At 37.3% G+C, this 23,960-nt stretch overlaps 1 protein-coding gene across 1 annotated transcript; it reads right to left on the bottom strand.

Annotated features, from left to right (window-relative positions):
• Positions 1–1,734: 1,734 nt before the first annotated feature.
• Positions 1,735–2,728, bottom strand: LOC116469838 (mesoderm-specific transcript homolog protein-like). The gene is given in 2 exon segments (XM_032155489.3): positions 1,735–1,761; positions 1,764–2,728. Coding segments are annotated over 2 exon segments (981 nt in total). The 5' UTR covers positions 2,718–2,728.
• Positions 2,729–23,960: the final 21,232 nt, after the last annotated feature.

Raw genomic sequence — 23,960 nt, 5'->3', positions numbered from 1 at the left:
CTTCCAAAGTGCTGGAATTATAGACATGAGCCACCATGCTCAGTCAACTACTATTTTTCATTAGTTGCAATTGTTTATAATTCTCTTTTCCAGCTTCTTAAAAATAACAGCATTGCCTCTAACGGAAGTGAATCTGGATAGTCACTTAATAACCTGTCCAGCGATAAGTAGGCAGAAACATGCCTTGTATTCTTGTTTTTTTTTTTTTTTTAAGGACTGAACCAGAAGAATAAGCGTGGCAAAGTTGAAGATTTGCCTTTTGATTATAGAAAACTGTTTGCATGACAGCAAAAACGTATAAAGTTAAACCAAGTAGTGGTTTAAAAGAGTGAGCGTGAGGTTACTAGATGAATATATTGTGCAAAGACATAGTAATTCTTATTTTGAATACTGAAGTTAAATATATTTATATATGTAATTATAATTTAATTGTATTAAATATGTATTACATAATAAAATAAATTTATGAAACATGAATTATATAGTTTTTTGTTGTTGTTTTGGTTTTTTTGTCACAATTCATTTTTATTAATAGAAAATAAACACTTATTCCAGTTTCAAAGTTGTTATACTTGAAGTTGCTAATTTAAAAAAATGAATTTTAAATAATCACTTAATAATTCTGCTTTGACTAAGACAATGAAATGTGGCTTAAAAAAAAAAAGTATTCAGCACCATTTGCTCATAGGTCTTTCAGAGTTTGTTCTTAAAGTTTCTGGAACTTTCCTGTCTGTAAAGTACAGGAATTACTGAGCTACTTTGGAAAGCCTCTCTGGGACAGGCAATGGGGAGTTAAGCAGTCATCATAAAGGAATCAGTGTACATTCAGCATGGTGACTTGGACTACACAACAATCCCTTCCCCTCTACAGTAGCTCCAGAGAGACATGCTTCTAACCCCTGAGGTATGAGGAGTCTCAGACTGTTATTTGCTGTTAGAATTGGTCTTCCCAACTAATAACAGTACATCTCTGGCACAGATGCTATTGGTCCTTAATGTCCTGTGATTTTAGGAAATAGTTTGGATTTAGTTCAATTTATTCAGAAATCAAACATGTTTAATTAGCTTCACTACTCTGGCAGAGTAAGGGAATGCTGGTTTAGTATCTTTATAAAATATATATAATGTATAGGTAAATAATAGTCTTAAATCATACCTAAGATACTGTATCATTTAAACCAATATCTATTTTAACAAAATGTTTATAACTAAAAACAGCAGATGAAACTAAATCCAAAGGTATGACAAAGAGGACTCAGCTATGTGTTGCTTAAAGAACTTTTAAAAGGCATGTGCCCATAACGTCATTCAAGGAGAGGGAAGGAGGCCCCCTTCTTCTCCTCCTTACTATAGAATTCCTGCTGGGGGTGGGCCAGAAATTAGCACTTCTAAATATTTCAGAGAAGTCCAAAGTGTTAAAAAAGTCTTTTATGCAAAAGAACGTCTTTGTGCATCAGTGAATAATAATGCTCATCAGAATTTCCTAGTAGCACAAAAACAAAGCCAAGTCTATACATTTGATCAGATGTCGAAGTAATGGGAGGTGGACTATTATGTCAACCTTAGTCAGAGCTCCTGCTAGCTTCTTCCTATACACTGTTCACCAATTTGAATAAAGTGGACTTTGTCAGAGAATAATGTTTGATGGCCAGGACCTCTTTTGGGCATTTCTTCCTAAGTGGAATACAGATAAGGGAGTAGGGGAGGTAATACAGGGAAGCTACTCTTTCCAGCTCAGAAGGAGTTGATGAAGCCCATATATATGCATTCAGGAAGCCCATGGGATCCTCTAGCTGTGGATAATGGCTAATGTGGTCATCCAGAATCGACACTGTGGACTGCAGCAGCATTTTCCTGTACAGCTCCAAAAACTCTGGATAGGGATTTACAGGATCCAGTGGCCCATAGATAAAATGAATGCGGATAGTTACAGAGGCAAGAGCTCCCACCCAGCGCCTTCCGAACTTCTTCCTCTGATTGATGTACTGTGAGAGACTGTCAATGGCTAAGTTCCCGTCATTGTTGCGGATCCCTGCCCACATGTCCCACAGCTCACTCTCAGAGGGCCAAGTATACGGCCCAAAGACTGGGGTGAGACCTCGAGAGAATACAAAAAAGTTCATCAGTCGTGTGACGATGGGTGACAGCACACCTCCATCTTTGAGTAGCTTTTGGAGAAGGAGTGGACGGTGAGTCTCAAGAAAGATCCCTCCATTTGACAGACAGAAACTCTTTATGGTAAGCCGACCAGATCGATTCTGCTTGTACCTGTAGAGAAGCTCCTGAGCAACGATATCTCCATAGTCATGAGAAAGAAGGTTGATCCTGCGGTTCTGGAGCCCCAGATGCTGCAAAAGCGCTTCCACGATGCTGGCCTGCTCAAATATGGGACAGTGATGTGGTCTCGGTTTGTCACTGAAGCCAAAGCCTAAGAAATCAAGGGCAATCACCCGATGAAACCTCAAGGTCAGACCTTCCCAAATCTTGTACCAATCGTAGCTGGATGTTGGAAAACCGTGTAAAAGCACAACTGTCTCTGGACTTCCAACCACACCCACAGAGTCTTGGTAGAAGATAAGCAGTCCCTTGTAAGTGAAAAACTTGCCTGTAGACTTCCATGAGTGAAGGGCAGGGGAGAGCTGAGGGGGTGGGATGTGCAGGTACGCAGCAGGCAGGGGCACGGCCAGCAGCCCCACCTGGACCCACCACTCCCTCATCCTGATTCAGGTAAGACCTGGGCTACAGGACTCCATGTTTGGGAGAACCGGTTGCGCATCTTGGTTTCTAATCTCACAGAAACAATCTGCCATTCTGTGAGAGAAAGGCCAAGTGGCTGTGAGCTATTAAATGGTAGCTGTCCAAATACTATTACAGGAAAGCAGTGTTCATTCTCTCTTCTCTCCCTCAAACTTTAAAGTATCATTTTTTTAAATAAAAATGCAATGATCACTTAAAATTTAATGATAACATGAAAATAAATACAAAATTTTATCTAAAAATGTAAGATGTTTCAATACACATTTCAATATACTGGAAACTTTCCATTTTATTAAAAAAATCTGTTCTATGTTAAAAGCCTTGATTAAAGAGGAAGTTTTTATAATCAAAAACAATTTTTCTTTAGATAACATTGCGTACAATGCTATATATCTCTCTCCCCTTGGCTTCCCTGTTCCCTTATACACAACAATATTAAAATTTGTTCAATTAATAACCGTACAATGGCCTCCAAGTGTTCAAGTGAAAAGAAGAGTTGCAAGTCTCTCGATTTAAATGAAAAGTTAGAAAAATTAAGCTTGGTGAGCAAGATATGTTGAAAGCTGACACAGGCTAAAAACTAAGACTCTACTACCAGAAAGTTAACCAAGTTGTGAATGCAAAGAAAGAGCTCTTAAAGGAAATTAAAAGTGGTATTACAGTGAACAAGTGAGTGCTCAGAAAGTGTAGCAGCCTTATTGCTGATATGAAGAAAGTTTTAATGGTCTGGATAGAAGATCAGACCAGCTTCAAAATTCCCCGAAGCCAAAGCCTGATCCACAGCAAGACCCTAACTCTCTTTATCTGTGAAAGCTAAGAGAGGTGAATAAGTGGCAGATGAAAATTTTGAATATAGCAGAGGTTAGTTCATGAGGTTGAAGGAAAGGAGCCATCTCCGTAACATAAAAGTGCAAGGTGGGCCGGGCATAGTGGCTCATACCTGTAATCCCAGCACTTTGGGAGGCCGAGGTGGGCAGATCACGACGAGGATAGGAGATCGAGACCATCCCGGCTAACACAGTGAAACCCGTCTCTACTAAAAATACAAAAAATTAGCCGGGCGTGGTGGCAGGCGCCTGTAGTCCCAGCTACTCGGGAGGCTGAGGCAGGAGAATGGCGTGAACCTGGGAGGGGGAGCTTGCAGTGAGCCGAGATCACGCCACTGCACTCCAGCCTGTGCGATGAGCGAGACTCAGTCTCAAAAAAAAAAAAAAAGTGCAAAGTGAAGTGCTGATGTGGAAGTTTCAGCCAGTTTTCTAGATGGTCTAGCTAAGATGATGGATGAAAGTGGCTACACTAAATGAGAGATTTTAAATATAGACTAAACAGCCTTTTATTGGAAGAAGATTCCATCTAGGACTTTATAGCTAGAGAGAAGTCGATGCCTGGCTTCAAACCTTCAAACCTTTGAAGGACAGGCTAACTCTTTTTAGGAGCTAATGATTCTGGTGACTAAGTTGAAGTCAGTGCTCATTTACCATTTTAAAAATCCTACGGCCCTTTAATACTGTTAAATCTGCTCTTCCTATGCCCTACAAATGGAACAAGTCTAGATAATGGCACATCTGTTTATAGCATGTTTTACTAGATATTTAAGTCCACTGTTGAGACCTACTGCTCAGAAAAAAGGTGCCTTTCAAAATATGACTGCTCATTGAAAATGTACCTGTTTACCCAAGAGCTCCAATGGAGATGTAAAAAGAGATTAAAGGTTTTTTTTTTCATGCCTCTTAACACTCTGCAGCCCGTGGATCAAGAAGTAATTTTGACTTTCAAGTCTTATTATATAAGAAATACATTTCACAAGGCTATAGCTGCCATAGATAGTGATTCTTCTGACAGATCTGAGCAAAGTAAATTGAAAATCTTTTGGAAAGGATTCACCACACTAGATGCCATAAAGAACACTTGTGATTCAAGGGAGAAGGTCAAAATATAAACATTAACGGAAATGTGAAAGAAATTGATTTTACCTTTCATGGATGGCTCTGAGGGGTTCAAGACTTCAGTGTAGGAAGTCACTGCAAATGTGGTAAAAATTGCAAGAGAAGTAGAATTACAAGTGGGTCCTGATGTGACTGAATTGTTACACTATCATGAAAAAACTTTAACAGAGGAGGTGCTTTTTATGGATGAGCAAAGAGCATGGTTCTTTTGAGCTGAATTCTAGTTCTGGTGAAGATGCTGTGAACATTGTTGAAATGACAATTGATAAAGCAGTGGCAGGGTTTAAGAAGATTTACTCTGATTTTGAAAGAAGTTCTACTTTGGGTAAAATGCTATCAAACAGCATCTTAGGCTACAGAGAAATCCTTTGTGAAACAGAATCAATAAGTGTGGTAAATTTCATAATCTTAAAAAATTGCCACAACTATCCCAACTTTCAGCGACCACCATGCTGATCAGTCAGCAACCACCAACATCAAGGCAAGACTGTCTACCAGCAAAAAGATTATGACTCTGAAGGCTCACAAGATTGTTAGAATTTTTTAGCAATAAAATATTTTTAAATTAAGGTGTGTACATTGACCTTTAGGCATAATGCTATTGCACACTTAATAGACTATAGTGTAGTGTAAGCCTAACTTTTGTACGCATTGGGAAACCCAAAAATTTGTGAGTCATTTTATTATGGCAGTCTGGGACCAAACCTGCAATATCTCCAAGGTCCGTATGAATTTACAAATACATACATATATACATAAGTGCATATAGACGTAAATAGATACATATACATAGGCACAAATAACTGTGTCTATATATGTATAAATATAAATGTGTATTTTTATAATATAAATATAATATAAAAATTTGTGATTCACTTTATTATGGCAGTGTGGAACCAAACCTGCAGTATCTCCAAGGTCTGTCTGAACTTACAAATATGTACATATATAAATAAGTGCATATATACATAAATAGGCATATATACATACGTAAAAATATCTGTTTGCATATGTTTATATAAATATACAAATATACTTTTTAGAATATAAATATAAAAATTTGTGGGTCACTTTATTTCAGCAGTCTTGAACCGAACCTGCAATATCTTCAGGGTCAATGAACTTACAGATATATACATATAAAAATAAGTGCATATATACGTAAATAGATACATACACATATGTACAAATATATGTACATATGTGTATGTATCTATTTACGTATATATGCATATATATATATATATAGAGAGAGAGAAATGGTGGTGAGCTGTCTATAGAAAAGTAGAAAGGCCATTCAGAAACACCTGTTTCTGCTATCACAGGGTCCAGATTTACCATGGAAGCAGCTTACTGGGGCTTCTTAGTGGTGAACAGAAAGAAGGAATGACTGAAGTCTGATCTGAGGCACCATACAGAATCACCCTTTTCTCTAACTTTGTATTTGACTTGTTTCTTTCTCCCCTTGGCAACTCTTTCCTAATGGAACTTTTCATTAGCATTTGCTTTGGAATAAAAAGAGCTTAACTCACCGAAGCTATTGTATTGTGTTCTTAAGTTAGAGTATGTTTGTATTTGCCTTCAGTTAACAGTCTTCTACCCTAAGCATAGACATGCCAGTAACAATGTGATATGACTTCCTCATCTCGATTTCAGTTTACAGCTGAGATGTATGCAAATGAATATAATATTATATGTGTAATACACACGAATACAATGAAATTTCTATTTTATGTCAAGTATTTTGATATTCTGATTTTCTATATATTAAAATTATTTGTAAAACCTGACAAATATTTTTAAAAGGTATGACTACTGGAAATTTCTGTGTTCTTTTTATTTTAGAGGATTAGTGTTCTTTAGCAAATCTATAAAATAAAATATATTTTTATAGAATAAAACATTTCTAACTTACTATTTTTTTTAGAGATAGGGTCTCACTCTGTCCCCCAAGCTGGAGTACAATAGTGTGATCACAGCTCATGGCAACCTCAACCTCCCGGCTGGGCTCAAGGAATTCTCCTACCTCAGCCCTCGAGTAACTAGGACTACAGGAGTGCACCATACATGCCTGGCTAGTTTTCTTTCTTTTTTTTCTTTGTAAAGATGGAGTCTTGCTATGTTGACCAGCCTGGTCTTCAACTCCTGAACTCAACAAGCCTTATGCCTTGGCCTCCCACAGTGCTGGGATTACAGGTGCAAGCCACTATACACAGCTGTAATTTTCATTTTAAATAACAAATGAAAATTATAAAAATACTTCAAACTAGTGTAATAAATGTTTCTCCTGACTTGTAGTTCTGGGATATCAATTATTTGTTTCTGTATTTCCTATGACATTCAAAGTCCTACTGAAATGAGCAAGAAAATATTAAAATATTTTAAAAATTGATTAGTATCCCCTGATAGTAAAGGTGTCAGTACATACCACCTTGAAAATAATAGTAATGGAGGCCAGGCGCAGTGGCTCACGCCTGTAATCTCAGCACTCTGGGAGGCCGAAGCAGGTGGATCACGAGGAGATCGAGACCTAGAGATCCTGGCTAACATGGTGAAACCCCGTCTCTACTAAAAATGCAAAAAAATTAGCCAGGCAAAGTGTCGGGCACCTTTAGTCCCAGCTACTCAGGAGGCTGAGGCAGGAGAATGGCGTGAACCCGGGAAGCGGAGCTTGCAGTGAGCTGAGATAGCAACACTGCACTCCAGCCTGGGCGACAGAGCGAGACTCCATCTCAAAAAAAAAAAAAAAAAAAAAAAAAAGAAAAAAGAAAAAAAAGAAAATAATAGTAATGGAAATGTACATTGATATGTCAATTTAAAAGAACAATTTAACAATATGTATACAAATTAAGAACAAAATAGAAATGTGTAAATATGTATGCCCTAAGATGTTTACACGTAATTTCTGCAACAGTAAAAAAGCAATTGCAGGCAGAAAAAAATGCTTGTCAGATTGATCAAATAATCTATGCTTTAAATGTACACTAAATTACTTTAAAAATATAGTGAATGAAGGCAGTAGTAAACTATTCAGCCATTAAAATATTCAAAGCATATGTATTAAGTTAAATAAGAACTGTAGCGTGTGTGTATATGTGCCTTTGTGTTTATGAGTTCAAAAATACATGCCCAAATTAATTTGTTTTAGGAGTTAAAGAGGTAAGTTACAGGGTAAGATTATGAGAGGTCTTAAACTTCTATACTTATTTTCAATGAATAAACACATATTAATTGTACTAGAATCAAAAAGAAATGAGTTTCCAGTTTTAAAATATGGATACATAAACAATTTAATATTGTAGATAAGATGCATTTATTCATTTAATTTATTCATAATTCTATTACCAATATTTCTTGCCTGTTTGAGACAAGACCAGTATAGGTCACAGGATCAAGAAGTAGGACACTGATAAGAATGAATTAGAGAAATTGGGGTTAGATAAGGTCATCTTGCACTGGAGATTTGTAGAGGTTAGCTGTGGTTATAAAGGGCAAACATGGAGTTTCTTGTTTTTCCATAAATACCTTCTGAGAATGTCTTTTATCGATTTATTCCTTGGTCTTATGTTAATTCTTTAGCTTTATCAGAAGTACTTAATCTCTGTGTTCAAACAGTTTGAAGGCATGGGTTATTCAGCATACAGTGTTCTGGTCAGCCAGGTGAGGAAATACAGAAGGCAGAGGAAGTTATGATCTATGGTTAGCTTCCTTGGAGGGCAGCTGCCTTGATGAATTATGTTTTCTAGATCTTTAGGACCAATTTCTTAATAGTTTCTGTGAATATCAAAGTGCCCTTCCTTATACATACCAAGCAAATTCTCTAGGGGCTCCAGAGAAGTACTGCTACAGCTGCATTTTCTTCTAGGCAGTAGGACTTGTAGCCAGGGACAGCTTAGCACTCTAAAACTGGGTCCACACCCTGTTGCTGGGTACTCCAGCCTGCTCGCTCTCCTGATATTGTGGTGCATGAAGGCTCTCTCAGCTCTACCCTTAGGCAGAAATCCAGGCATTTGGAGCACCCACTTGCCTGGTTCAGCAGCCTGAGCTGTCTCATGCTTCCTTGACATAGATCTTGGTGCAGCTGGGCTCTATCTGCTCCATGCCCAGGTAGATTTCCAGGCATTTGGAGCACCTATTTGCCTGGTTCAGCAGCCTGAGCTCCCAGACCCTTCCTGGACAGAGACTATGATGCAGGGAGGCCCTCTCTGTTCTACACACAGGCAAATCTAGAGGCATTCAGAGCACCTACTTGCCTGATTCAGCAGTGTGAGTCACCCCACCTCTCCTGTGCAGAGATCTTGGTGCAGGGGGCCCTCTCCGCTCCATGCCCAGGCAAATCTCCAGGCATCTGTAGCACCAACTCCCTGGATTGAGAGTATAGGTCACCCCCTCCCTTTGCAGAGAATTTGGGAATGAGGAGGATTCCCTGCTTCACACCTCTGGGTGCTGCCCACTGGTGGTTTCCTACTGTTAATAGAGATTCCCTGCTTCACACCTCTGGGTGCTGCCCACTGGTGGTTTCCTACTATTAATAGATTTTCTCTTGGTGCTGGTACCTGTGCCTACCATCAGGGAACCTGTAGAGGGACCTACCCAGTCTGGCCCTGCCCTTCATGGTTCCTACGCCACAGGGCTGAACAACAAGCTCAGACCACTATACATTCCACAAGTCAGCCCATTACCTTAAGCAAAAGAGCTTCTGCTAGTAAACAAGGATCAAGGATATACCCAGACACGTTGGCTGCAGCCAGCTTTCTGCAGGTTTCTAGGTTGCACTCCACAACCCAATGTAAAACCTGCTAAAAGAAGTGCATAGGGCTACAGAAGCAAAGCCAAAAGACCTTACCCAGTATTCTCTATAGTCACACCTCTGAGGGAGGGGAGAGAAAGGAATAATAATAATACTAATGATAACAATAATACAGGGAAAGAAAGAAAAAGAAAAATCTTACCCACAGGAAAATAATTACAAAATTTAGAAGTGCCAGCATCTCAATATGAGAAGTAACCAGTGTAAGAATTCTGGCACCATGAAAAATCTGAATGTAGTGACCACCACAGGATTGCACTAGCTCTCTAGTAATGGTCCTTGACTGAAATAGAAACTTAGAAATGACAGATAAAGAATTCAAAGCATGGACCAAGCACAGTAGCTCACGTCTGTAATCCCAGAACTTTGGGAGGCTGAGGTGGGATGATTACTTGAGGTCAGGAGTTCAAGATCAGCCTGGACAACATAGTGAAACCCCATCTCTACTAAAGATACACAAGTTAGCTGGGCGTGATGTGTAGTCCCAGCAACTCATGAGGCCGAGGCAGGAGAATTGCTTGAGCCCAGGAGGTGCAGGTTGCAGTGAGCCAAGATCACCAGTAAACTCCAGCCTGGGTAACAGAGCAAGACTCTGTCTAAAAAAATAAAAAAATAAAATAATTAAATAAATAAATAAATAATTTAAAAAAATGAAAGCATGGATTGCAAGGTAGCTCAATGAAATCCGAGACTAGGTTACAAATTAGGACAAAGAAACTTCTAAAGGAATCCAGGAAATGAAAAAAGAGATAACCATGCTAAAAAGAAATCAATCAGACCTTCTGAAATTAAAAATCTCACTTAACAAATTTCAAAATAAAATTGGAAGCTTTACCAATAGACTGGACCAAGCATAAGAAGAAATTTCAGAGCTTGAAGACTGGTCTTTTTAGCTAAGTCAGACAAAAATGAAAAAAATGAATTATAAAACATGAACTGCCTTTGAGATATATGAGGTTATATAAAGCAACAAAATCTGTGAATTATTGGCAAGCCTGAAAGAGAATGAGATAAAATAAACAATCTGGAAAATATAAATGAGAGAATAATTTAACAAAATTGTCCTGATTTTGCTAGAGAAGTAGACATTCAGATATGAGAAATCCAGAGAACATCTGCCAGATACTTTATAAAATGAACATCACAAAGACATATAGTCACTAGACTCTCCACGTGCTAAGGAAAAACTCTTTTTTTTTTTATTATACTTTAGGTTTTAGGGTACATGTGCACAATGTGCAGGTTTGTTACATATGTATCCATGTGCCATGTTGATTTCCTGCACCCATTAACTCGTCATTTAGCATTAGGTATATCTCCAGATGCTGTCCCTCCCCCCTCCCACAACCCCACAACAGTCCCCGGAGTGTGATGTTCCCCTTCCTGTGTCCATGAGTTCTCATTGTTCAATTCCCACCTATGAGTGAGAACATGCAGTGTTTGGTTTTTTGTCCTTGCGATAGTTTACTGAGAATGATGTTTTCCAGTTTCATCCATGTCCCTACAAAGGACATGAACTCATCATTTTTTATGGCTGCATAGTATTCCATGGTGTATATGTGCCACATTTTCTTAATCCAGTCTATCGTTGTTGGACATTTGGGTTGGTTCCAACTCTTTGCTATTGTGAATAGTGCCGCAATAAACATACGTGTGCATGTGTCTTTATAGCAGCATGATTTATAGTCCTTTGGGTATATGCCCAGTAATAGGATGGCTGGGTGAAATGGTATTTCTAGTTCTAGATCCCTGAGGAATCGCCACACTGACTTCCACAATGGTTGAACTAGTTTACAGTCCCACCAACAGTGTAAAAGTGTTCCTATTTCTCCATATCCTCTCCAGCACCTGTTGTTTCCTGATTTTTTAATGATGGCCATTCTAACTGGTGTGAGATGGTATCTCACTGTGGTTTTGATTTGCATTTCTCTGATGGCCAGTGGTGATGAGCATTTCTTCATGTGTTTTTTGGCTGCATAAATGTCTTCTTTTGAGAAGTGTCTGTTCATGTCCTTTGTACCACAACAGAGACATAGATCAATGGAACAGAACAGAGCCCTCAGAAATGATGCCACATATCTACAACTATCTGATCTTTGACAAACCTGACAAAAACAAGAAATGGGGAAAGGATTCCCTATTTAATAAATGGTGCTGGGAAAACTGGCTAGCCATATGTAGAAAGCTGAAACTGGATCCCTTCCTTACACCTTATACAAAAATTAATTCAAGATGGATTAAAGACTTAAATGTTAGACCTAAAACCATTAAAATCCTATCCTACAAGAAAACCTAGGCAATATCATTCAGGACATAGGCGTGGGCAAGGACTTCATGTCTGAAACACCAAAAGCAATGGCAACAAAAGCCAAAATTGACAAATAGGATCTAATTAAACTAAAGAGCTTCTGCACAGCAAAAGAAACTACCATCAGAGTGAACAGGCAACCTACAGAATGGGAGAAAATTTTTGCAACCTACTCATCTGACAAAGGGCTAATATCCAGAATCTACAATGAACTCAAACAAATTTACAAGAAAAAAACAAACAACCCCATCAAAAAGTGGGCAAAGGACATGAACAGGAAAAACTCTTAAAGGCAGCTAGGGAAAAAGGACAGGTCATCTACAAAGGGAACCCCATCAGTCTAACAGTGGATTTCTCAGCATAAACCTTACAAACCAGGAGAGACTGGGGGATGATTTTTAGCATTCTTAAGAAAAAGAAATTCCAACAAAGTTATATGCTGCCAAACCAAGCTTTGTAAATGAAGGAGAAATAGAATCTTTTCCAGATAAGTAAGGGCTAAGAGAATTTATTACCCCTAAATCAGCTTTGCAAGAAATCTTTAAGGGAGTTCTAGGCATAGAAACAAAAGAACCATACCTACTACCAGAAAAACACACATAAGTATGTAGCCCACAGAGCCTACCAAGCAAGCATAAGATAGAAACTACAAAGCAACTAGCTAAAAATTTCACGATAGGACCCAAACCTCACATATTAACCGTGAATGTAACTGGCCTAATTGCTCCCACTTAGCTTTGAATGTAAACGGCTTAAGTGTTCCACTTAAAAGGCACACAGTGGAAAGCTGGATAAAACATAAGACACGTCAATCTGCTGTCTCAGAGCAGACGTTGCTATTCTTTTTTATTATTATTATTCTTTAAGTTCTGGGATTCATGTGTAGAACGTGCAGGTTTGTTACATAGGTATACACGTACCATGGTGGATCGCTGCACCCATCAACTCATCATCTGCATTAGGTATTTCTCCTAATGACATCCCTCACCTAGCCCCCCACCCACCAACAGGCCCCAGTGTGTGATGTTCCCCTCCCTGTGTCCATGTGTTCTCATTGTGCAGCTCCTACTTATGAGTGAGTACACATGGTGTTTGGTTTTCTGTTCCTGTGTTACTTTGCTGCAAATGATGGTTTCCAGCTTAATCCATGTCCCTGCAAAGGACATGAACTCATTCTTTTTCATGGCTGCATTCCATGATGAATATGTGCCACATTTTCTTTATTCAGTCTATCATTGATGGTGATTTGGGTTTGTTCCAAATCTTTGCTATTGTGAACAGTGCTGCAATAAACATACGTGTGCATGTGTCTTTATAGTAGAATAATTTATAATCCTTTGGGTATATACCTAGTAATGGGATTACTGGGTTAGATGGTATTTCTGGTTCTAGATCCTTGAGGAATCACCACACTGTCTTCCACAATGGTTGAACTAATTTACACTCCTACCAACAGTGTAAAAGTATTCCTATTTCTCCACATTCTCTCCACCATTTGTTATTTCCTGACTTTTTAATGATTGCCATTCTAACTGGCATGAGATGGTATCTCATCATGGTTTTGATTTGCATTTCTCTGATGACCAGTGTTGATGAGCATTTTTTCATGTGTCTGTTGGCCGCATAAATGTCTTCTTTGGAGAAGTGCCTGTTCATATCATTTGCCCACTTTTTGAGGGGGTTGTTTTTTCTTGTAAATTTGTTTAAGTTCTTTGTAGATTCTGGATATTAGCTCTTTGTCATATGGATAGATTGCAAAAATATTCTCTCATTCTGTAGAGAATACCTGAGATTGGGTAATTTATTTTAAAAAGAGGGAGGTTTGATTGGCTCACAGTTTTTCAGGCTTTGCAGGACGTAAAGCCTGTTCACTCTGACAATAGTTTCTTTTGCTGTGCAGAAGCTCTATAGTTTAAATAGATCCCATTTGCCAATTTTGGCTTTTGTTGCCATTGCTTTTGGTGTTTAAGTCATGAAGCCTTTGCCCATGCCTATTTCCTGAATGGTATTGCCTAGGTTTTCTTCTAGGGTTTTATGGTTTTAGGTCTTACGTTTAAGTCTTTAATCCATCTTGAGTTAATTTTTGTATAAGGTGTAAGAAAGGGGTCAAATTTCTGTTGCTATTCTTGTATCAGATAAAACAGATTTTAAACCAACAACAGTTTTAAAAAAAGATGGGCATTACATAATGATAAAGAGTTCAATTCAACAAGAAGTCTTAACCCTCCTAAATATATATACACTCAACAATGGAGCATCAAGATATATAAAACAAGTACTTCTAGACCTATGAAAAAATGTATACAGCCACACAATAATAGCATCACCCCATTGACAACATTAGACAGATCTTTGAGATAAAAAACTAAGAAAGAAATTCGGAACTTAATCTTGACACTTGACCAATTGGACCTAATGGATATCTGCAGAATATTCCACCCATCAATCACATAATATATATTCTTCTCCCTTGCACATTAAACATACCCCAAGATTGAGTACATGCTTGGCCATAAAGCAAGTCTCAATAAATCTTTTAAAAATCAAAATCATACCAACTAACTTCTCAAATCACAGTAGGATACAAATAAAATCAATGCCAAGAAGATGTCTCAATATCACACAATTACATGGAAATCAAACAACTTGCTTCTGAGTAACTTTTAGCAGAGGCACAAGGAAAAAGGAAAACTACAGGCCAGTAGCCCTGATGAACAGGTGCAAAAATCCTTAATAAAATATCAGAAAACTGAATTCAACAGCACATAAAAAAGTAAATTCACCATGATGAAGTAGGCTTTGTTTCTGGGATGCAAGGTTGTTTCAACACATGCAAATTAATAAGTGTGATTCACCACATGAATAGAATTAAACACAAAAACCATCTGTTTATCTTAATAGATGTGGCAAAAGCTTTCAATAAAATTCAACATCCCTTCATGAAAATAAAAACCCTTAAGAAACTGGACATTGATGAAACATACCTCAAAATAATAAGAGCCATCTGTGGCAAACCCTCTGCCAACATCACTAATTGGCAAAAACTGTAAGCATTCTCCTTTAGAACTTAAACAAGACAAAGATGCCCACTCCCACCACTCCTAGTCAACATAGTATTCCCAGCACTTTGGGAGGCTGAGGTGGGCAGATCACGAGGTCAGGAGTTTGAGACGAGTCTGGCCAAGATGGTGAAACCCCATCTCTACTAAAAATACAAAAATTAGCTGGGTGTGGTGGCATACGCCTGTAGTCCCAGCTACTTGGGAGGCTGAGGCAGGAGAATCCTTTGAACCCAGGAGGCGGAGGTTGCGGTGAGCCGAGATCATGCCATTGCACTCCAGCCTGGGCGACAAAAGCTAAACTGCATCTTAAAAAAAAAACAAAAACAAAAACATAGTATTGAAAGTGCTAGCCAGAGAAATCAGGCAAGAAAAAGAAATAAATGGAATCCAAATAGGATAAGAGAAATTCAAACTATCTCTCTTCACTAACAATAATTCTATACTTTGAAAACCATAAGGACTCTGCCAGAAGACTATTAGAACTGATAAACAATTTTAGCAAAGTTTCAGGATAAAAAAAAATACAAAAGTAAGTAAAATTTCTATACAGCAATAACAGTTGGTATAGTTTGTATTTTTATCCCCACCCATATCACATATTTAATTGTAATACTCAGTATTAGAGGTGAGGCCTTGTGGCAAGTAATTGGATCATGGGGTTGAAGTTTTCATAAACGTTTGAGCATTGTCTCCTTGAAACTGTCCTCATGATAGTGAGTGAGTTATTGTGAGATCTGATGATTTAAAAATGTGTGGCACCTCAATCTCCCCTCCTTTCTTTCACTTACTCCTGCTTTACCTTCTGCTATGATTAAAAGCTCCCTGAGGCCTCCCCAGAAGCTGAGCAGATGCTAACACCATACTTCCTGCAAAGCCTGAAAAACTGTGAGCCAATTACACCTCCCTCTTTTTAAAATAAATTACCCAGTTTCAGGTATTTCTTTATAGCAATGAAAGAATGGCCTAATACAGAAAATTGGTATCAAGGAGCTGGGCATTGCTATAAAAATACCTGAAAATGTGGAAGTGACTTTGGAACTGAGTAACAGGCATAAATTGAAAAGGTTTGGAGGACTTAGAATAAGACAGGAAGGTAAGGAAAAGTTGGAACTTCTTAAAGACTGGTTAAATGGATGTGACCTAAATGCTGATAGTAACGTGGACAGTGTTCAGGCTGATGAGGTCTTAGATGGAAATGACAAACTTATTGGAAACTGGAGCAAAGGTCATATTTGTTATGCTTTAGCAGAGAACTTGGTTGCATTTTTTTTCACACCCTAGGGATCTGTGGAAGTTTGAACTTGAGAATGTATTTGGCAGAAAAAAGTGCTAAGCAGCAAAGCATTCAAGAGGCAGTCTGGCTGCTTCTAAGAGCTTATGCTCACCTGTGGGAGCAAAGAAAACACTTAAAGTTGGACTTTATATTTAAAAGGGAAGCAGAGTACAAACGTTTGGATAATTTGCAGCCTAGCAATATGCCAGAGAAAGAAAAAGCTTTTTGGGAAGAGGAATTTAAGCAGGCTATGGGGCAACCATTTGCTAGAGAGGTTTGCATAAGTACAATGGAGCCAAGTGCTGATATCCAAGAAAATGGGAAAAAAGGGACTTGGAGGCATTTCAGAGATGTTCACAGCAGCCCCTTCCATCATAAGCCTTGAGGCCTAGGAAGACTGATTGGTTTTGTGTGCTGGGCCCATGGCCCCACTGCCCTAAATAGCTTTGGGACACTGCTTCCTGTAACTTGGCTGCTCTGGCTCCAGCCTAGGCTCAAAGTACCCCAGATACTGCTTGTGTTGCTGCCCTAGAGAACACACGTTATCATAAGCTTGGTGGCTACCATATGGTGTTAAGCCTGTGGCTGCACAGAGTGCAAGAGTGGTTGAGGCTTGGTACTCTTTGCCTAGATTTCAAAAGATGTATGGAAAAACCTGAGTACCCAGGAAGAAGTCTGCTGTGGGGGCAGAGTGCTCACCGAGAACGTCAACTAGGGCAGTGCCAAGGGGAAATGTGGAGTTGGAGCCCCCACACAGAGCCCCCACTAAGGTACTGCATAGTGGAGCTATGCAAAGGGGGGGCCACTGTCTTCCACGTCAGAGAATGGTAGATCCATCAGCTGCTTGCACCCTGCACCTGGAAAAGTCGCAAACTATCAACACTAACATGTGAGAGCAGCCTTGAGGGCCAAACACTGCAAAACTATAGGGGTGGAGCTGCCAAAGGCTTTGGGAGCCTACCCCCTGCAGCAGTGTGTCCCAGATATGAGACCTGGAGTCAAAGGAGATTATTTCGGAGCTTTATAATGGGTGCAGCTGGAGGCCATAATCCTAAGCAAATTAACACAGGAATAGAAAACAAATTACCACATTTTATCTCTTATAAGTGGGAACTAAATTTTGGGTCCTCATGAACATGAAGATGGCAACAGTAGACACTGGAGCCTACTATGGGGGGAGGAATGGAGTGGGATAAAGTTTAAGCATAGTACCCAACCATTTTTTCAAACTATAGATATGATTTTTCAAATATTTTTAAATTGTGTAGAGCAATACCCAAAACAATAATTGTGTTTTTAAATGCAAATACAGTTGGTTCCTTTTTTTTCTTTTTTCTTTTCTTTTTTTTTTTTTTGAGACAGAATCTCTTTCTGTCACCCAGGCTGGAGTGCAGTGGCATGATCTTGGCTCACTGAAACCTCTGCCTCCTGAGTTCAAGGGATTCTCCTGCCTCTGCTTCCTGAGTAGCTGGGATTGCAGGCATGCACCACTGCACCCGGCTAATTTTTGTATTTTTAGTAGAGACAAAGTTTCACCATGTTGGCCAGGGTGGTCTTGAACTCCTGACCTCAGGTGATCTGCCAGCCTCGGCCTCCCAAAATACTAGATTACAGGTGTAAGCCACCACACCCGGCTTGATTCTTAAAAATACAGGTTTGAACTGAGTAGGTCTAATTATACGTGGATTTTCTTTTGTCTTTGCCACCCTGAGACAGCAGGAACAACCCCTCATCTTACTACTTCTCTTTAGCCTAGTCAATGTGAAGATGACAAAGATGAAGACCTTTATAATTATCCTCTTTCACTTAATGATTACTAAATATATTTATCTTCTTCATGATTTTCTTAATAACATTTTATTTATCTTTATGTAAGAATGAAATATGTAATATATATAATATAAAAAGTGTACTAACTGACTAAATTATTGGCAAGGCTTTCAGTCAACAATAACGATATGTAGTTAAGTTTTTGAGGAGTCCAAAGATTTTTGACTGTGGAGGGTGTTGGTGCCCCTAACCTCCATGTTGTTCAAGGGTCAACTGTGAAATGCTTTCAGTGAAATTTGTTTTGCCAGCTACTTTGTGATGTTAATCTGTCCTTAGAAGTATCAAAATTCAAGGTCATGAGGTTGTTATTTATAAGAGATAATGATAGAATTTTCTTAACTGTATCTGTTTCTTTAATTATGTAATACATTACTCAGCTTATTATTTATGCAGTGTTAGACAATACAGATTATTTTATATAAAGCCATTTTATTACTGTGAGAAAGTGTTTTAATTATGGAATTAAACTGAATTTTCTCATGTATGTATAGAATATTGGACAGCACTACCATTAGAGAAACACATAATGGAAACCACTCCCTGCTATCAGTAATTCCAAAAGGGTGAAGGGTATAATGAGGCACGTCAGGCTCCCCTTCCCACAATGGCCTGAACTAGTTTTTCAGGTTAACTTTGCAGTGCTCTTGGCTAAGAGGAGAGATACATTCAGATGGTTGGGGGGCTTAGAATTTTATTTTTGGTTTACGATTAGAACCTATAACTTTGATGTACTGTTCAGTAAATGGTAGCATGAGCGACTTAAATAAACAAAAATTAGCTTCCAATATGTATCTAATATTAATTAAAAAAGTAAATTTGTCATTGGGAAATTTGGTTATATTTCAATTAGCCTTAAAAACAACTATCACAAATCACTAGTTTGAATTATCATTACTATTTTACCATCTACTACTACATGAAATCCAAAGCCCTTTTAACAAAAGGACTTAACTCCACATTACTATTGCTTTTGATGAACCCAAAGAGTATTATATATTGCGGAAATAGAATTTGAGAAATCTTGCTATGAGTGAATTCCTAATCTGAGAAAGAGAGCATAAACATTACTACATCTTCTTAAGTAACAGGAAATATGGATGAAATACATGGAATTCTGCCCTAAGACTTTATATTGCTTTCACAAAAGGCATTTAAGTTTAGCTACTCTGATATTAAAGTGTTAAACAAATTTGAACATATACATGTGTTTATCTTAAGTTAAAATGAAATTTATACTAACTAAAAGCATTTTGGTTTATACTTTTGGAAATTGGATAGAAAATTATTTATTGAGAGGTAATATTACTTTACTGGTTCCCTGTATTTATACATCTGTGCAGTTCCTTCCCACTGAATCTTAGCTGGCTCATGACCTTCTTTAACACAAGGCAGAAGAATCACAGGCGCACCCATTCAAGATCTAAGCTTTAAGGAATCTTGTTAGATTATAGTTTTTGTGGTCTAGGAAATTCTAGCCACCATGTAATAAGTCTGACTACCCCAAGGCCCCATGCCCCATGCTACAAGCAGTCCAGCTTGCCCAAGTGGAGATACCACAAAAAGGATAACCTAAATTCCTAGACAGCAGCCTCAGCTGAATCCCCAGTTGGCAGCCTGCACTAACGTTCCAGAGAGGCCACATTAGAGGCGGCCTGTTGACCTCAGTAAAGTCAACCTGTTGATGCCATGTGGAGCACAGCTGTTGATGTCCAAATTGTAAAACTGGAAGGAAACAAATTAAAAGTTGTACTGTTAGCCACTAAGTTTTATAAACCAAAAATAAAGTTCTAAGTCCCCCAACCAATTGAGTGTGTGGACCCTCCTCTCAGCTGAGGGCATTCCAAAGATAACCTGAAAAACTAGTTCAGGCCATGATGGGAAAGAGAGGGTCATGCAGGCCTCATTATACTCTCCTCCTTTTGGAATTAATGAAAAACTGACCAGCATTAACTTAAAAACAGACCCTAAGACTGATGAAACAGACTCTTTGTAGGAATAAGATACCAACATGACAGATAGTAGGTCCTGAAATAATTCAACATTTTTTACCTCAAAATATATTTTTTGCTTATTTTGAAATAACCCTGCAAAGCTGTCTCTTGTGGCGGAAAATCCATATTCTCTAAAGTTGCCTCTTCTCTTTCTAAGTCTTTTTCCCAATCCAGGAGAGAATTAGTTATGAGTCTGGTACCTTTTTAAGTCTGGTAAAAAATATTTACAATCTATTCTGTCTGAAGCCTGTTACCTAGATGCTTCATCTGCATGATTAAAAAAAAAAAAGCCTTAGTTTCTACAACCCTTTAGCTTACCCCCAGACACTTCTTTTTATTGATTACAGGGCTTTAGATAATAACAATTCTTTCAACCAATTGTCAATCAGAAAATCTTTGAATTTATCTATGATCTGGAAGCCCCATTTCAAATTATCCTGCCTTTCCAGAATAAACCAATGTGCATCTTTCATGTATTGATTGATGGCTTATGCCTTCCTAAAACATATAAAACCAAGCTGTCACCCAACCACCTTGGGCACATGCACTCACGAACTCCTGGGGCTATGTAGCAAGTCATAGTCATCATATTTGGCTCAAAATAAATCTCTTCAAATATTTTACAGTTTGACTGTTTTCATCAACAGTTTTGAAGCACTTTCTTATGCAGCATTAGATAACTAAAAGAGATTATTCCGTATTCATGTATTTTAATTATCATGCAATGACTGTTAGAGATACTGTGATTTCTTTTGAAATGTATTTTAAAAGTACGTTTGTGAAATTCTCAAGTAGTGAGGCCAAGTATATTTTGTTATTACACCTTGCTGTGAGATTTATGTCTAATCACAATTTTAAATGTATATAGTAATTGATAGTTGTATGAATAGAACACTGAAGTAAGAGCTCACTTCTTTAATTATCAGTTTGATATACAGCATAATTAACTAAGTGGTAGCAGTAAAATTACATAGCCATGTAATAATTCATTTTGTATTCATGCACCATGTCCAATTTTTTCTATGTTAAACTATAACCTGCATCTTATCATTCACATTATTAATTTGTACAAACAGATGCCCATTTTATTTTATTTCTTAATTACAAGAGGGATCTGGCATGATTATTTATGCAACTACATTAATAAGGTATAGCGTCAGAATATTTTTGGTGAAAAGGAACAAAATATCCACTCAAAATATTTTAAAATAAAGATTGATACTTGAAAATAAATATATCAAAATAGATGATTAAATTGCACCAGTATTAAAAAGTGAATTATAGAATATATTCCCATAAATATTGGAGAAATTAATAGTAAGAACTAAAGAACTGTTTATAATGTTTATATAACCACTTGAAGGACATATTTGTGTGGGGTGGTATAAGAGACATTGTAATCAGCCAACTGTTCCCTAAAGACCAGTCTGTCCTGTTTTGAACGTGGATGTACTGATGAGTAGATTATCTGATCATACAAATTATCTACTTCCTTTAGAATTTAAAGAACTAAGTTTGTAAAGATGGAAGGAAATAATGAATAGAAAACATGATTTTTCTCATCTATATAGTTTTTATTCATGTGTATTCATATAGCAATTAAGTGCAACGTAAGTAGCCAAGGCCAAAAAAAAGTTTATAAAAATAAATTATAATGACCTTATTTTATGCTTCATGTGATTAAAAAAAACAACTGTATTCTAAAGTGGGTAAGTTTTCACTTATTCAAATAGGCTAATAGGTTAGTATTGCTCAGGCTGCATCTTCTTTTGTGATAGTGGTCTAACTTCCTAAGCAAAATGGCTCAGTAACCCAGATGTTTTGGTCTAACATTTAAGTGAGTTCACATTATGTAAACAGATATATTCACACACACCATTTCTTTTCTCTTGGATTTACTTTATTTTACTTAAATAATATTTACTGAACATAAATGAGGCATAATTAACAGAGATTGGGAATGTTACAGTACAGTGATGGCCATGTGGATCAGGTTTGCATGAGTTTCCTTATTAATCTTGTTTTACTTTTTCCAACGTTACAAAGTGTTCGCTTTATTTTGTATTTTGCCTCTTCTGTTCATAATTATTTAACCTTTAGTCCTCAGTACTCTACTGGAAGAAACTGGAACTAATAATAATTTTGATTCATAGTACAAATAAATTTCTAGTGATCATAATTAAGAAACTATTCTAATTCTTACTTGACATAGCTAACTCTACAGAGATTTTGTTGATTGTGGCAAAAATAACTTCTTTTTTTTTAATTTCCTTAATTTCTGGCGGTTTCTATTTAGAGACTGGTACAGTTAAAAACTGCCACTAAGGCTCTATTATGGTTCTGCTGGGGGTTTAATTTATTAGATTTGGACCTAACCTTATCAAATGAGCTTCTAACTAATGATTATACTCTAAAGACCACTTTTACACTAATTGGCTTTCCCTGTTTAATTGTTTTACAAAATTGATAATTTAGTGGAAATATAATAAGCCTTGAATATTTTAGATAATTTGGCCCCTTTGTGGTCTTTAGAGGGTTCTCACTTAATAGAAAATTGGAATGCACATTGTAAAATTTAGGTCTTGCTCTCAGCACATGATTTGTAAAGGATGTATGATAGCATAAAGAAGGTTTTAACATTGCTATGATTCTGCTGCAGATGTTGGAATAGTTATACATAGAATACAATATATTTTCTTTTAAATTTTGAATTGTATATGGACATTAAAAACTAATTTTGGGGTGGATGTCAAGTAATAATTCAATTTTCAGAAGGGCCTTTTATAATTCTTGTTTTTTTAATCAAAGCAAATGTCTGTTTTGATATTTTGCTTCAGTAAATTAAATTTTAGTGTCATTATTTACCCAACTTTACTTAGTGTGACTCTAGCAAAACCAGTTTCTGATTTACAGAATAATGTATTCTACTGGACATATGAATGTAAGTTTAAAGATTCTTGAGTTACTTAAATATATTTATTAATACTACTTATTTTTTTAGCCTTGATGAAGACTGGCTCTGAGTGCTTTCCTAATACTTGCTAACCAAGGTTTAGCATATGCTAGAAAACTATTTATTGTATTATTTTATAATAGTTCTCATGTCTTTACCTTCATCAAAATATGAGCTCCATAAGGACAATGTTCCCTGTAATACTTTAGCAAGAAATGGCCCAGGGCTCCCTACCAAACTCCTATACTAGTGAAACAGACTATTTTTCCAGGAGAGGTTTGGAATGGAAAACCAAAAATAGACCAACTGACCAATGTGAAGTATGGTAAATATATCATGAGTATATTTTATTAGAATAGAAATTGTAAGCAAAAAATGGACCTCCTACCGTCTTATGGAGTGACCACCAACAAGATGTGTCATGCTATGTCCATGAAATAAAGACTGTTAAATGAGTAACGGAATGAAAGAATTTAGGGTGTCTGGGTGGCGGGGAAGGAGAGGGAGAGCATTAGGACAAATACCTAATTTGCATGCAGGGCTTAAAAGCTAAATGACAGGTTGATAGGTGCAGCAAACCACCATGGCAAATGTATACCTATGTAACAAACCTGCACGTTCAGCACATGTATCCCAGAACTTAAAGTAAAATAAAAAAATAAACAAATAAAAAAGAATTTTGAGTGTTTGCCCTTTTCTGTTTTCTTGGTGAAATGCAGAAAAATAATCTTTGTTTTTTGTGGGGGAGACAGGGGTGGTTGCTGTATTGACATTTCTTTTGGTTCCATGTATGTATATGAAAGCTAAATTTAGGACTTACTGACAAAATTCAATAGCCCTTACTATCATACTTTGAATTTGTTTAAAGCACCTAACAATACTAAAATACTATTCAACACTTCTACAAGAATAGCAATACTTGATAGAAACAAATCAGAGATTAAATGTACTGACATTTTGTTTGTTTGTTTGTTTGCTTGAGACAGGGTCTTACTCTGTTGCCCAGGCTGGTTTAGTGGCAAGACTACGG

The sequence above is a fragment of the Hylobates moloch genome, unplaced genomic scaffold (assembly GCF_009828535.3).
Source record: "Hylobates moloch isolate HMO894 unplaced genomic scaffold, HMol_V3 SCAFFOLD_2, whole genome shotgun sequence".
Classification (NCBI taxonomy): Eukaryota; Metazoa; Chordata; class Mammalia; order Primates; family Hylobatidae; genus Hylobates; species Hylobates moloch.
This window is presented reverse-complemented; position numbering and strand designations above follow the sequence as displayed.